The sequence below is a fragment of the Pelodiscus sinensis genome, chromosome 18 (genome assembly GCF_052426305.1).
Source record: "Pelodiscus sinensis isolate ZL-2025 chromosome 18, ASM5242630v1, whole genome shotgun sequence".
Lineage (NCBI taxonomy): Eukaryota > Metazoa > Chordata > Testudines > Trionychidae > Pelodiscus > Pelodiscus sinensis.
Window position 1 is genome coordinate 15,378,592 of NC_143069.1, and position 15,059 is coordinate 15,393,650.

Sequence of the window (15,059 nt, forward strand, 5' to 3'; positions counted from 1 at the left end):
GACATATTGGAGGATTGGGCCAAAAGAAATCTGATGAGGTTCAACAAGGACAAGTGCGGAGTCCTGCACTTGGGACAGAAGAATCCCAAGCATTGTTACAGGCCTGGGACCAACCAGCTAAGTAGTAGTTCTGCAGAAAAGGACCTGGGGGTTACAGTGGATGAGAAGCTGGATATGAGTCAACAGTGTGCCCTTGTAGCCAAGAAGGCTAATGGCATATTAGGGGGCATTAGGAGGAGCACTGCCAGCAGATCCAGAGATGTGATTATTCCCCTTTATTTAGCACTTGGAAAGAAAAAAAGAAAAATGAAAACAAACTAATTTCTGATAGCTGTCCTCTTAGTCTTAGGCAGGTATACACAGACCTCCTATTACTTTCCAGGATACAAAATCAGATCATAGCCTTTGTGACGGCCTGTGTGGGTGCGAGCGCCCCCTTCCGGCGGAGGAAGGGGGGTTCAGCGGACCCGCCGTCTGGTCGTTGAGTGCGATCACCCGGCCGCGAGTCCGGACCGGGGATCAGCGAACTCGGGGTTCATCTTTTCCGGGGCTGTCCCAGGGTACCGGTAAGCCCGGGGTCCCGGCGTGGGGGGACGGGGCCGCCTCCGGCGGTCGGCCCCAAGTCGGGTCCCCACCCGGCCAGTCAAAGTGACAGGGTCCTTGCTCTTTTATCTAGTCACCCCAGCAGGGTTCGTTGGGTTGGGGTTGTCGTGGTAGGGAGGGGGGATGTGGGGGACCCGGGCCCGCCCTCTCCACCGGGTCCCAGCCCGGGGCCCTAAGTGGGGGGGAACGAAGCGTACGTTCCTCCCACGACAGGGGGGGTTTATCCCCGTAACGCGCCTGTCCACGGGCGCCAAAAGGCCCCCGCCCCGGGCTGCTTCCACTCTCCGCCCCCCTCCTCCCCGATGGGGAAAGTCCCGCAGTCACTTACCCCGCCCGAGGCACCGGTCTCGTCCTGCGGCCGTCGTGAGGGTTCAGGGTCACTCCTTCTTCTCCTCCAGTGTGGGGGGGTTCCCCCTCGGCGGCTAGGTCAGCGGTGGTGGCGGCAGCTCTCCCGAGTGCCGCCTTTTCCTGCTCTGCCGGGCCGCTTTTCAAGCGGCCCGGGTGATGACGTCAGGGACGCTCGGGCCGTCCCCCCGGCGCCCTGGCGTCCGTCGACGTCACGGCCGGGGCGTCCCAGCCTGACGCCAGTCCCGTGCGGCTCTGGCCGGGCGGAACGCCGGGCGGACTCCTCGCCCCCCTCAGGGGGTTGTCCCTGACCCCTCCTTCCCCGCCGGGGTTTTAGCCGCCCCTCCCCCTGCGGGGTTTCTTCCCCGGCGCGCTCTCCCCTGCTCTCCCGGCTGCCTGCCGGTCCGTCCGGCGGGCTCCATGGGGCGCCGGCGGCCCTGGCCCTAGTGCGGACCGGCGGGGGTCCGTCACAGCCTTAAAATAGGTGATTATATTAAGAAAACAAAAAGGTATTCATTTGTAAAGCTGACTTGGCTGCTAGGAGTTATAGCGCAACTGAGAAAAGAACAGATTAAAACACAGACAATTGCATCCCTGGGATTCAGTTTAAAGTTATAGTGGGGAGAGGAGGGGATATGGATTTAGCACAGAGGAGTTTAACCAAACAACAAAACAAAAAAATAACCTGATCGCATCTAAATAAACATTCTCTATCTACTCAAGGATCCACACTTCCAAGGTCCAGTCCAATTCTAGGCCCAGGTATTCTTTTTTTTAGGCATGATGTCCCTGCCCAGTTCAATTCATCTCCCCCTCATCCCCTTCCGCAGCTCCAGGATTAAACTCACAAAGAAAAACAGCAGACAGATTCCCTTTTAATGCAGATCTGAACTCTTTCTTCTCACTGGTGCTCCTGGCTCCCTGCCAACACTTTCTAGCTAGCTAGGTTTAACCCTTTAGTCACTGAATACTGGGATGTTCAGAAAAGAACAGTGGGCCTCCCATCCATCACAGAAGCGAGACAGCCTCTTTACTCCTGCTCAAGCGTTTCCTGTTTATACATCCCAGAATTACAATAGCTTTTTAAGCCCCAACGCCACAATGGGAGCTCATGTTCTGCTGATTACCCACCATGACCTCTACATCTCTTTTCACCGCCCTGCAAGTCTGGCCCACAGAACCATGGGAAGTGGCATAGGCTAGCCTGGGCCAGGGCAAAGGAACACGTGGGCCTTTCTCTTCTCCATCTCTCCCTCTGCATTGCACAGCAGGGCGCAGGAGTGCCAGGGGGCTCTGTGGACGCTGTTTGGCTTAATGCCAGCGAAAGCAGGGTCTACAGGAGTACTTACGGGCTCCTAGTGTTAAAAGCTGTGATGTGGTTGCCTCAGCAGCGTGGCTCAGTGCTTCTGTTCTTGGAGCTCTGGTGTTATCAGTGGTCAGTGCAGGTAACGCAGCCTGCTCCTGCTGCAGATCTCGCTGTTATGCACAAAGACCGACCACAGGCACCGTCTGGTGACAGAGGCACTTGGCCAGGTTTATAGCCGTGTAGTCACAGATCTAGTGCCCTGGATTTGCGGTTACACGTGCACCAACTCATGAGTGCCCCAGGACGAGGAGCAATTCAGTCAGTAAGTCTCTGTTGTCCCTTCGGCCATGCAAAGGGGGTAAGGCCAGGCACCCCAATATTTATAGCCTAATATAAACTTGTGTGGTTTCGGACATTTGTTTGCTCCCTCCCCTTGTACCTAGTACCTTGAACCGAAAAATATTAGCGGAGACACTGTTGAGCATCCACTGCGGATGCGCTCGGTGAGGCTAATCTTCGTGTTTTACCTCATCCCCGTTGCAGGGTTCCAGACCAAGGAGGATATCTACTGCCTCGCTTTAGCAAAGGCCCTGTACACTGTGCCCACGCCAGTGACTGCTGGGTTTTATGCACCATGGGGACATTGCAAAAACCTGCTCTTACACAAAATCAAGGGTGAGTACTGCCCCGGGGAACGTAAGACGGGGAAGGAACCTTGTGGGGATGGGGATTAGTGGATGACAACTATCTCCAAAGAGCCAGAGCCACCCGTACTCATTTGCCGATTATGCAATCGCATAGGGGACCTGAAAATTTGGAGCAGCACTGGGTTTTCATGTCCACTCCACCCACCTGCCTCTTCCTATCCATTGTCTGTGGCTCTGCTTCCTCCAGCAGCAGAAGTTCTAGAAGATCTAGTTAATTTACAAGTGACAAAGTCTGCTCGAGCTACTGGCAGAACATCGACGACATGGTAATGAAGCCATTTAACAGGCATTTGCCAACCTCTGCTAAATGTTTGCTGTATTTACTGTGAGAGTCGACAGGACCTTAGTTTAAAATGTGTTTGTTTATTAGTGTGTGGATGAGGATTATAAAATCACATCGCTAAAAATTCAACATCCATCTGGGCTGCTGTTGGGCAGATGGGCACCAGTTTAATAGAACGGTGTAGGATCCCATCAATCCTAAGGATGGCTTTGCCAAGAGCTACCCATTCTTGATTGCTTCCCAGAAGGGAGGGATTGTGAAGCTGGAAGACCCTTCAGGAGGAGAGATTTAAGGCACTGCCAGGTACCTAACATATCTTCCTCTTTTATCTCAGAGAACATGGAAAACGAATCGAAGAAGAAAGACCAGGAGGAATTTCAGCGGACGCAGAAGATGCAGCGTGACAACACTGGCCGGGATCTACTCAAGCTCCTGTTACTCATGATCTTCTACCGGCCGGTCCTGACGGAGCAGCAGAAGTGGAGAAGGAACGTGAAACACGTATTCATCCATTTCAGCGCCTGGGAGTACGCGGGCTGCGACCAGCTCTGGGCAGGCCTCATTACCACACTGTGCGACGGCATCGAAAGCCACTTTGGTCTCCTACCCATGAGCATTTACAGGACCATAGACAGGAAATGTAGCATCATCGAAAGACCAGGGGATCAGGAATGGGTTAGCAAGAAGTTCCTCTTCCTCCCGCTGTGGGTGGCTGTGATCCTTTTGATCATGGTAGCTATTGGGGTGGGTGGTCTCCTCCTAGTGTTTGGGATCCCCATCGGGGATGCCTCGGGAGACGCCATAGCTGTCGTGGAAGGCATTGGGGTGACGGCTGTCAGCGTCTCTGCAGCAGCTGCCATACGGCTCACTATCACAGTGGTACGAAACATTATCGTCACCCAGAAGAGCCAGCTGGAGAGACAGATGAACCAGACGGCTCTCAGCGCACAGCTGGGCTTCATGAGCTTCGTGAAAAGCGAAGTCAGGACAATCACTGGGTTCCTGAAGTACATGGAGATCTTCCAGCGGCGGAAGCTGCGGGTGGTGCTGGAGATCACCCACTTGGATACATGCAGCCCTGACAAGGTGGTGGGCGTCCTTGATGCCATGAACATTCTCCTCTCAGACGATGACGCCCCTTTCATCTCCATCCTGGCTGTTGACTCCAGCATCATTGTCGACTGCGTGGAAAGCTCCAAGTATATGAGAGGTATGGCCAACAACGGCTACGAGTTCTTAAACCGCATCGTCACCCTGCCCTTCTCTGTCCCTCGGATGGACTGCGACACCAAGCGGAGGCTGATCAGGAATATCATCGCGCGCAAGGAGCAGCTAGAGGCAGAGGTCGGCTTCCGGCAGGATGGCAAGATGGAAGCCAGCTCTGACTTCCTCAACATCTCTCGCTACCATTCGGCCAACCACGATGCCCAGAATCCAGTTGCAGAGGACAGCCAGATACCTCTCATGGTTGGAACCCCAGCGCTGGGAACCGGCAGCTGCGGGAAAGGTATCCGAGCCAAAGACCTCATTCAAGATGCTTTCGACTACCTCCTGGATGATGCCTTGAAGGAATTCATGACAGACAACGTGGTGCAGATGCGGCGCATCGTGAACACCGTCACCATCACCATCAGGCTGCTGGCGAGTAACATCCCCAAGGATGAAGTGTGTCCGAAGAAGGTGGTGGAATGGGTGCTCCTTGCCAACCAGTGGCCGTGCCGTCTGAGCTGGCTCTTGCAGTGCATCGAGGATGAGGAGCAGAGGAGTCGAATGGGCAGCTGCCATGGAAGCCCGCTCTGCCCCGACATGTCTCTGTGGGAGGTCTACGAGAAGTACATGGAAGAGCTGGACATGCTGAAAGGCCAGATGGAAAAGCTGCTGGAACTGGACCAGGATCCCGAGCTGTTCCACACTTTCCTGTGCGGCAGGTTTCGGGTGGAGGAGGCCCTCTTCTACCTCCCCTTCACGGTCAATTTGGACCCATCCCTGAAAAGACAGATGGAGCTGCAACGTGGCAGCCACAGACTGAAACGGACAAAGAAATTCGACAAGCTCAGCGCCTGCACTCTGCTGGGTATGACGGTGGAGGATGTCTGCCGAGAGGTGGGTCACCCTTGGGTTTCCTTCCTTCGAGCAGGGCCAGCTGTCGATAGAATGTCCATGCCTCTTCATCGCAAGAAGCATGTCATTCATGTGACAGCAGCTGCCCACAGATGACGGCTACAGGCAGAGCCATCTTTGCAAATCGTGGGGCCCTGAATAATTGAGGGCCCTTCTGCAGGATTGCCTGGGCCTTTTCCCCTCATGCAGCTTCTGCTGGAGGTCTGGTCGTTCCTACTACCTCCCTACCCCAAGCAGGGCTCAGGAACTAGAGCAGAGTTGCAGATCCTCTCTGCTTGCTAGCTTGCTGCTGCTGCTGATTTGAACCCCGTAGCAGATTTGAACCTAGGCCCTCTAGGAGTGTGTCTAAACTACATGGCTCCGTCGACGGAGCCATGTAGATGAGGCTGATCGGCAGAGGGAAATGAAGCCGCGATTTAAATAATTGCGGCTTCATTTAAATTTAAATGGCTGCCGCGCTCTGCCGACCAGCTGATGATCAGCTGTTTGTCGGCAGATCGGGGCAGTCTGGACGCTTCCCCGTCGACGTGAAAGCCCTTTGTCGACCTCTCCAGTAAACCTCATCCCACGAGGCATCAGGGGAGGTCGACAAAGGGCTTTCACGTCGACGGGAGCGTCCACACTGCCCCGATCTGCCGACAAACAGCTGATCATCAGCTGGTCGGCAGAGCGCGGCAGCCATTTAAATTTAAATGAAGCCGCGATTATTTAAATCGCGGCTTCATTTCCCTCTGCCGATCAGCCTCATCTACATGGCTCCATCGATGGAGCCATGTAGTTTAGACACACCCCTAGAGGCCTCGACAGCTGGAGCCATGAAGGCAGCTGGCTCCCAGCTTAGGATGTAGAGCTCCCTTGTTCTTATCTCTGGCTGTAAGAGGTCCAATTGCCACACGAAGGGACAGTGAACCACACACACTAGGTGTGTGGATTACACTGCCAGCTGAGAGGAGCACGTGGGGGAGGGCGAAGGGAAAAGCCCTGCAGCAGACAGGACACAGCGTCCCCAGAGACGAACCGGCAGAGGCATATCCTCAGACATACAAGAACACATGGCTGCTGCATTGGGGAACTCAAAAATTTGGTGCCCAAATTTTCCGGTGCCCTATGCAGCTACATATTTCCCATGGGCCTAGGGACAGCCCTGACTATGGGCCCCAGAGCTGGGAGAAAACTGTCCCACATAACTGGTGCATAACTGGAGGGAGAGGAGCGAGAACTAGTGGGGGTAGGATGTTGAGGGGAACAGGCGGTGTGGGATGGGGGCTTTCGGGGAAGGCACAGTGTGGGTTTGAGGCCTCAGGAGTAGGGGGGGCACATGAGGGGGAATGGGCAGAGTGAGGATGAGGGGAAAGGGTGATGTAGGGGGCAAGGCCACAGTCCGGGCTCTGCTAGTTCCCCCACTTTCTGCTGCTCCTGACTCTTGGTTTGCACAAAAAATTTCTTCTTGGAACAACTCGGTTCCTTGGAGCTCTTTCCTCCAACCCCGAAGCCATTGGCTGGCTCTCCCCGGGTTCATCCTTTACGCTCTGAAGTTACTTGGGTCGGTTTTAAGACTGGGAGACCCGTAGCTGTCTGTTATGCACTCCAGAGAGAAGAGAGGCAAAAACATAAATACTCTTGCTGGAGGCCTGCAGCGTAATACCCCTTATCCAGAATAACACACAAGAACCCTGAGGCTATGTCTACACTGCTAGCTTTTGCCTGCAGAGAGCATGCTAATGAGTGCCAAGAAGTTGCTAACGAGTGCTTCATTAGCATACTCTCTGCCTGCAAAGGCCCGCAGTGTAGATATAGCCTTAGGTCGAGAGGCCCAACTCCACCCCGGTCAGGCTGACTGCATGCTTCCCTCCAGCTTACAAGCAGGGTCAGGAAACCTTCCCTCTTCATTTCAACACACCCCTCCAGTGGTCCCTGCATTGCTAGCTTTTGCCTGCAGAGAGCATGCTATTTCCCCTGCCGTGCCAACTTGCTCAGCGGTGCCCCTAGCAGAATCCAAGCACACGGCAGTGGGGTGTGCCGGGTACCATACCTGGCTCCACAGCCGGCCGGCCCGCCTTGTTTGCTAGAATCTGAGCAAGCCCAGACAGGTTCCTCTCGGGAGCTATAGCGGACCCTTCCTAAAAACGTGTTTGGCGACCTGTTCAGTAGATGCACGGCACTAACGGGTGCTCCCACTTCTCTTCCAGATGGACACAATCGGCTTGAAGGAGGAAAACGTCCCGCTGTACAAACAGAGGCTCAGGGACCATAATCTCAACGGGCGCGCGCTGGTCTACAGTGACAACACTGAAATCAAAGAGGCCCTGCACATGAGTCTTGGCGAATGGACCCTCTTAAGCATCCATTTCCTTGGAGTGTTTCCCCCGGCGAATTTGGCCTCTTCTGTGGTGTCCCCCGTCCCGTTCCACGTCAGGCCAGAGGCTCTGAAGAACATGGTTGCCTTAAGAGAGACTGTGGCGAGAGGGAGCAAGCTCTCTCTGAACAGCTCCAGGGAAGATCTTTGGGAAAAGAGATAACTCTGAATCCTGAACACAGAGGTGAAAGTGCCCTGGTGCGCAGCTCCAGCAAGAACTGCAAAGACCTGGGCTGCAATAGGACAGTACCTGTGAGAAACTGTAAAGTTACTTTCACGGCCGCCTGTACAAAACCAGAAGCAAGATCGGGGCTTTCGCCCACAATGTACCTCCCTGCGTCTCCAGTGACATCGCACGGATGAATCATAGAATCCTAGAGTTGGAAAAGACCTCAGGAGTCATCAAGTCCAGCCCTCTGCCCAAGGCAGGACCAATCCCAACTCAATCATCCCAGCCAGGGCTTTGTCAAACGGAGACTTAAACACCTCTAGGGATGGAGATTCCACCACCTCCCTAGGGAACCCATCCCAGCGCTTCCCCACCCTCCTAGGGAAATAGTTTTTCCTAATGTCCAACCTAGACCTCCCCCGCTGTAACCTGAGACCACTGTTCCGTGTTCTGCCATCCCTCACTACTGAGATCAGCCTCTCTCCATCCTCTTTGGAACCTCCCTTCAGGAAGTTGAAGGCTGCTATCAAATCCCCCCTCACTCTTTGCTTCTGCAGACTAAATAAGCCCAAATCCCCCAGTTTCTCCTCATAGGTCATGTGCTCCATACCCCGAATCATTTTGGTCAAGCTCCCCTGGACCCCCTCCAATGCGTCCCCATCCTTCCTGTAGTTGGGGGCCCAGAACTGGACACAATACTCCAGATGTGGCCTCACAAGAGCCGAATAAAGGGGAATAATCACTTCTCTGGATCTGCAGGCAATGCTCCTCCTAATGCCCCCTAATATGCCATTAGCCTTCTTGGCTACAAGGCCACCCTGTTGACTCATCTCCGGCTTCTCATCCACTGTAACCCCCAGGTCCTTTTCTGCTGAACTGCTGCTTAGCCAGTCGGTCCCCAGCCTGTAACACTGCTTGAAGCAATCAGATGACAAGAGAAGAATTAAGGATGCAGGGGGGGGGGAGGAGAGGGAGACTGTACTGGGTCTGAGGGATTTGGGGCACATTCATGTCAACGGGGCTGGTGACAGACGTTGTCGGGCCCTGAGTAATGTATGGGGGGGGGTCGGCTCTAGACCCCCTCAAAGGGGCAAAGCTAAAGGTAGGAGGGGCAAGGCGAGGGCCAATCAGGCCTTAGCGCCACCCACCCTGCACCAGACAGAGCTCTAGGATTGATTTCATTTGCCCGGGTTTCTGGCAGTGGCGGCTGCCATAATAGTCGATACAGTGACCCAGAGGCCTGGACCCTTTTAAATCATCAGCTCCCGGGACAACTGCCCCCTTTGCCTCTCCCCCTCCCCATCCGTGGCCCCTGTCTGTGGGGCTTCAGACCCTGGTGGTCAAAGTATTTTGGTCTGGTTAGTACAGCAGGGGACAGGGAGTTGGGACATACGGGTCCTATTCCTAGTGCTGCCACTGGCTTGCTGTGTTTTTGAACAAGCTGCTCCTCCTTTTTGGGACTCAGTTGCCTTTGTAGTAAGTTGCGGGTTGGTAACATAAAATCAGCAGGCCTGAATAAAGGGTGGTAACATAAAAACAGCAACAGGCCTGAAATCTAGGAAGCAAGACTTTGGCTCAGTGGAACCGCAGGCAGGAAAGAGAAATAGTATAAGCCAGATCAAGCATAAAGGTCCAGGCACAGGTACCAAGCACATTTATAGAATCCTAGGGCTGGAAGAGACCTCAGGAGTCAACAAAAAATCCTCATTAAAAAAAAAATTGTTTGGTGTTCCTCGGTCTTAAAAAGTTTAAGAAACACTCGTCTAGACAGTACTGGGTCCTGCCATGAGGGCAGGGGACTGGACTCGACCTCTCGAGGTCCCTTCCTGCCGGCTACATGTGGCAGTGAAACGGTAACTCGAACTAAGTCCTTAGTTCGAATTAACTGTTACATCTCATTCTATAGCCGCGCGGCAATTACTTCGGGCTAGTGGAATTTCAAAATGGCGACTGGACGGGAATTTGCAAATAAAGCCTGGGCTATTTAAATCCCGGGCTTCATTTGCAACTCCGGTTGCCTGCTTTGCCAACCTAGCTCGAATTAACGAGCTAATGTAGACATACCCTTATTGACTAATTGAGTAGTCGATGGAAATTCCACCAACTACTGGATTAGCTGATTAAGTGCAATTTAACATCCCTCGGTTGAGCTACCACATACGATTTAGAAAGACATCCAATCTTTATGGCTTGTGTGTAGTTCAACGCATTAAATTCCAAGCAGGTTGCTGAAGTTTCTTTTTTTTCATCATGATTGGCAATTTGACCAGCCTTATACAGTAATGGATCTTTACCATTCCTCTGATTTCTTTTGTTCCCGATATATTTAAACATTTCCTAATTATCCTTTATGTTACTGGTTATAGGGTTTTTTTCAATTTTAGCTTCTCCTGTCAACTGTTTGCTTTGTCATAACTCGTGTCCTCCCTTTTTTCCCATTTGTTTTATATTTTTTTCTTGTGGTGTTTATGACAAAAACTAAAACATAGGACATAAACTTTGAGTCCTATTTATAGTACTTCAGGTTGGTTTAATGGAAAAATGGGTTGGTACAGAGTAAATTGGAGTTCAAAATAACCCTTTCTCGGGCAATTTTTCTCTCGAAAGCCTCACCTTTTTCAGCCTCCTTCCACTAACTTCTGATTTTAAATGTTTGGATTGTTAGACATGTGCTCAGGAAACCTTACCTGTCACTAAACGTAGATTTTGTTTGTGTTAATTATAGATATGAATGGAGCTAGTTAATCCCTGTTGTAAGATTCCAGTGGAGCCAAAGAAAGTAAACAAGTAACTAATTTGGGTCAATCTTTCTACTTGACAGTCCCTAGGAATCTACCGTTTCAACATTTCCTGGGAACAGAAACACAAGTTAGAACAGTGATAGAAATGTAGCCGTGTTAGTCTGGTGTAGCTGAAACGAAATACAGGACTATGTAGCACTTTAAAGACTAACAAGATGGTTTATTAGATGATGAGCTTTCATGGGCCAGACCCACTTCCTCAGATCAAATAGTGGATCTGAGGAAGTGGGTCTGGCCCACGAAAGCTCATCATCTAATAAATCATCTTGTTAGTCTTTAAAGTGCTACACAGTCCTGTATTTTGTTACAAGTTAAAACACTCATTAATTTTGGCTTCATTCAGCTTTCCCTTCGAACAAATTAAAAACATAGTTGATAAGTGGCAAAGTTGGTGCATGGGAGTGAAGGACACGTTAGCTCATTATGCCTACACAGGGGGATGTCACAATGGTCTGACCAGTTCCAAGGACAGTTGGGCTGCCATAGAAAGGGATGCGGAGCTGCTCTTCAGGAGCTCCATGGATTGGACCTATACTGCTGTTGAAGGAATTGGGGCTCTCAAATAAAAGAAGTCCCTTGCCTTAGAATCATAGAATCCCAGGGCTGGAAGAGACCTCAGGAGTCATCGAGTGCAGCCCCCTGCCCAAAAGCAGGACCAATCCCAACTCAATCATCCCAACCAGGTCTGTGTCAAACCAGGACTTAAAAACCTCTAGGGATGGAGATTCTACCATCTCCCTAGTTAGCCCATTCCAGTGCTTCCCCATTCTCTTAGGGAAAGAGTTTTTCCTAATATCCAACCTACACCTCCCCCACTGCACCTTGAGACCATCACTCCTCGTTCTGCCATCGTCACCACTGTGAACAGCCTCTCTCCATCCTCTTTGGAACCTCCCTTCAGATAGTTAAAGGCTGCTATCAAATCCCCCGTCATTCTTCTGCAGACTAAACAAGCCCAACTCCCTCAGCCTCTCCTAAGTCATGTGCTCCAGCCTCCTAATAATTTTTGTTGCCCTCCACTGGACCCTCTCCAATGTGTCCACATCCTTCCTGTAGTGGGGGGCCCAGAACTGGACACAATACTCCAGACGTGGCCTCACCACATCCCAATAAAGGGGAATAATCACTTCCCTAGATCTGCTGGCAATGTTCCTCCTAATGCACCCTAATATGCCATTAGCCTTCTTGGCTACAAGGGCACCCTGTGGACTCATATCCAGCTTCTCATCCACTGTAACCCCCAGGTCCTTTTCTGCAGAACTGCTGCTTAGCCAGTCGGTCCCCAGCTTGTAACAATTCTTGGGATTCTTCCATTCAAGTGCAGGACTCTGCATTTGTCCTTGTTGAACCTCATCAAATTTCTTTTGGCCCAATCCTCCAATATATCTAGGTTACTCTGCACCATATACCCTACCTCCAATGTATCTACGTTCCCCCCTAGCTTAGTGACATAGGCAAACTTGCTGAGGGTGCAATCCATCCCCTCATCCAGTCATTAATAAAGATGTTGAACAAAACCGACCGTAGAACCGGTCTTTGAGGTACTCTGCTTGAAACTGACCGCCAGTCCGATATCGAGCTGTTGATCACTACCCATTGAGCCCAACAGTCTAGCCCAATTTCTATCCATCTTACAGTCCATTAATCCAATCCATACTTCCTTAACTTGCTGGCAAGAATAAGTCCAGGTATATCACATCCACTGAATTCCCCATGTCCACAGAGCCAGTTACCTCGTCATAGAAAGCAATCAGGTTCGTCAAGCATGACTTGCCCTTGGTGAATCCATGCTGACTGCTCCTGATCCCTTTCCTTATTCTAAGTGCTTCAAAATGGATTCCTTGAGGATCCCCTCCATGATTTTTCCGGGGAGTGAGGTGAGGCTGACCGGTCTGTAGTTCTGTGGATTGTCCTAAGGAACATCTTGGTACCATTTACCTCCCACAAATAAAGTACATACCGACCTATGTTCAGGACCAGGTCAAAGTTGACAGCATAACAGATAGTAAGTTGACAGTATGAAGACTAGGAAGTAAGCCCCCTTCTGCAAGGTAAGGGACGGTAACCAGGTAACAGGGGGTAGCAACCTGATACGTCAGGAATGTATAAAAGTTCACCTCAAATGGTGTTCACCAGCTGACTGTGTGGGGGCACTGGATGGTGCTCAGTGGGTGTTAGGACATTGCCACGGCTTCCATAAAGTGTAGCGGCGCAGCGCTGAGTCTGTTCGCTGGCAACTATTATTGCATGTTGTTACGCAAAAAATCTGCTTGGGCGATTTCAAATCTTATCTGGTTTGTGGTCTCTGGGGACTCTGGGCACGGAGACCACATCCAGCGATAGTGACTCGGCTCTGCAACTTTAGCGAAGAGCCAGGTGGCTTGTACCTCATGCAGTAGAGAAGGCTCCAGACTTACAAACCAGGTAACAAAACTTTTGCGTTCTCCTCCAGCAGCAGGCGCTCCGACACAGCTGGACTGAGTACAACACCTGCAAATAACCCAGTTAGTTAATGCAAGCATAAAGAGAGGCAGCCTGGCCAGATGTAACCATTCATTAACTTCCAGGCCAGAGAGGGCCATTGTGATCTTCAGTCTAGCCTGGCATCCTATGAGGTGCACACAGGCCCTTCTCTTCCACTTGTTTAAACAGAGGCACCCTGGGACACCTTAAAGACTAACACGTGTATTTGGGCATCCGCTTCCAGGGGTAAAAAACACTTGGACCTGCTTTTCCTCCGCAACAGCTGATGCCCAAATAAATCTTCAAGGTGCCACAGGACTCCTTGTTAGTAATGACTGTTGGGGTTGCCCCTCTAAGGCTATGTCTACACTGCAGGCTTTTTGCACAAGAACAGCTGTTCTTGCGCAAAAACTTGCAGAGTGTCTACACTGCGTGCGTGTTTTTGCACAAGTATTACAGTACAGCATCAGAAAACAGGGCTTCTTCTGGAAGAGTTATTCCTCTCCCCACGAGGAATAAGCCCTCTTGCACAAGAGCTCTTCCAGAAGGCGGCAGTGTAGACAGGCAACATGAATTTCTTGCGCAAAAAACCCCTACGGCTAAAATGGCCATCAGAGCTTTCTTGTGCAAGAGAGTGTCGACACTGCCATGGATGCTCTTGTGCAAAAGCACATCTCTTCTGCAAAAGCACATGGCAGTGTGGACGCGCTCGTATGGAAGACCTTTTGCACAAGAACTCTTCTGCAAAACAGTTCTTGTGCAAGAAGCCTGCAGTGTAGACAGAGCCCACGAGTTTCAGAGGGGTAGCTGAGTGAGTCTGTAACAGGAAAAACTTAAAACACAACATATAGTCACCTTAAAGATTAAGAAACCGTGTCAATGGGATCATGAGCTTTCCTGGGCATAGCCCACTTCTTCAGACGACTGGAGTGTTGTATGTCCAGAACCAAAATGAACAGGGGAGGAAAAAATGGGAGGGGCGAAAAAAGGAGGCAGGGGGTATGTAAATATCAAAGGGAAAACCCAGCTGGTATGTAACAGGCACCACTGATAAGAGTTGTTTGGAATTTCCCAGGAACCGATCCGGGTTTCGTAGGAACAAGTTTAAAAAGGGGTGAGAATCGGGGTGAACTGGGTGGATGCCTGGGTGAGGGTTGGGTCGAACAACGCAGGGAGGGAAAAGCAGGAGCGTGGGGCGTGAGGGCAGGTGAGCGCTGCGGTGAAAGCCACGTGCGCAGGCCGGGCCGGTCCCCTCTCTCCTCCAGCTGACTAGCAACTTGCAACTTCCACTGCCTGCCCACGTGGCCCTCGGAGGGCGGAGCTTCCCCTTTCCTGTGCCCGCCGCTGGGGCCCTCCAGCCAATGGGAAGCGAGGGCTAATGTTGCTGGTGTTTCAACATTCGGAGCCGGCTGGAACAGCTGCTGCCGCGGGCCCGGGGGCTGCGAGCAGGTAGCAGGCGGGAGGCGGAGGTGAGGGGCGGGGGGCGGTGACTCCTGGCCCCGCAGCGCAGGGAGGGACCGGGTCCGTCCGGGGTTACCAGGCCGCGCGCTCCCCTCGCTCTTGGAGGCGACGCTGGTGCCAGTGTCTGCTTCAATGCGACCCTACAATAACAAGCCCCAATCGGCCGAGTCGCTGCTTGTTTCACCTCGTGTCCCCCTGCGCTGCAGAAATCCCGCCTCTGCTGGGCCAGCCCCGAGACACGGGGTTGCCCCTGGATTGTAAGCAAGCTGCCCCCTTCTCCCCCATGCTCCCCATTCCCTGAATATCAGTCCTGCCCCCGCAGCCTGCACAAATCTTCATCCTTTAGGACCAAATAGGAAGGGGAGGGGGCGAGGGATTATTTTCTTTATTCCCACCCCCCCAGCGGAAGGAGCTGTTCTCTGTGTCTGTGTTTACAAACCAAGG

At 52.0% G+C, this 15,059-nt stretch overlaps 1 protein-coding gene across 1 annotated transcript in view; it reads left to right on the forward strand.

Annotated features, from left to right (window-relative positions):
* LOC142823356 (uncharacterized) overlaps positions 1 to 14,250 on the forward strand; it is a 192,327-nt gene extending 178,077 nt beyond the window's left edge. Inside the window, exon 6 of the mRNA XM_089770408.1 lies at positions 14,230 to 14,250. Coding sequence (XP_089626534.1) covers positions 14,230 to 14,250 — 21 coding nt within the window. The remainder of the gene's footprint in view (positions 1 to 14,229) is intronic.
* The last annotated feature ends 809 nt before the right edge of the window (positions 14,251 to 15,059 follow it).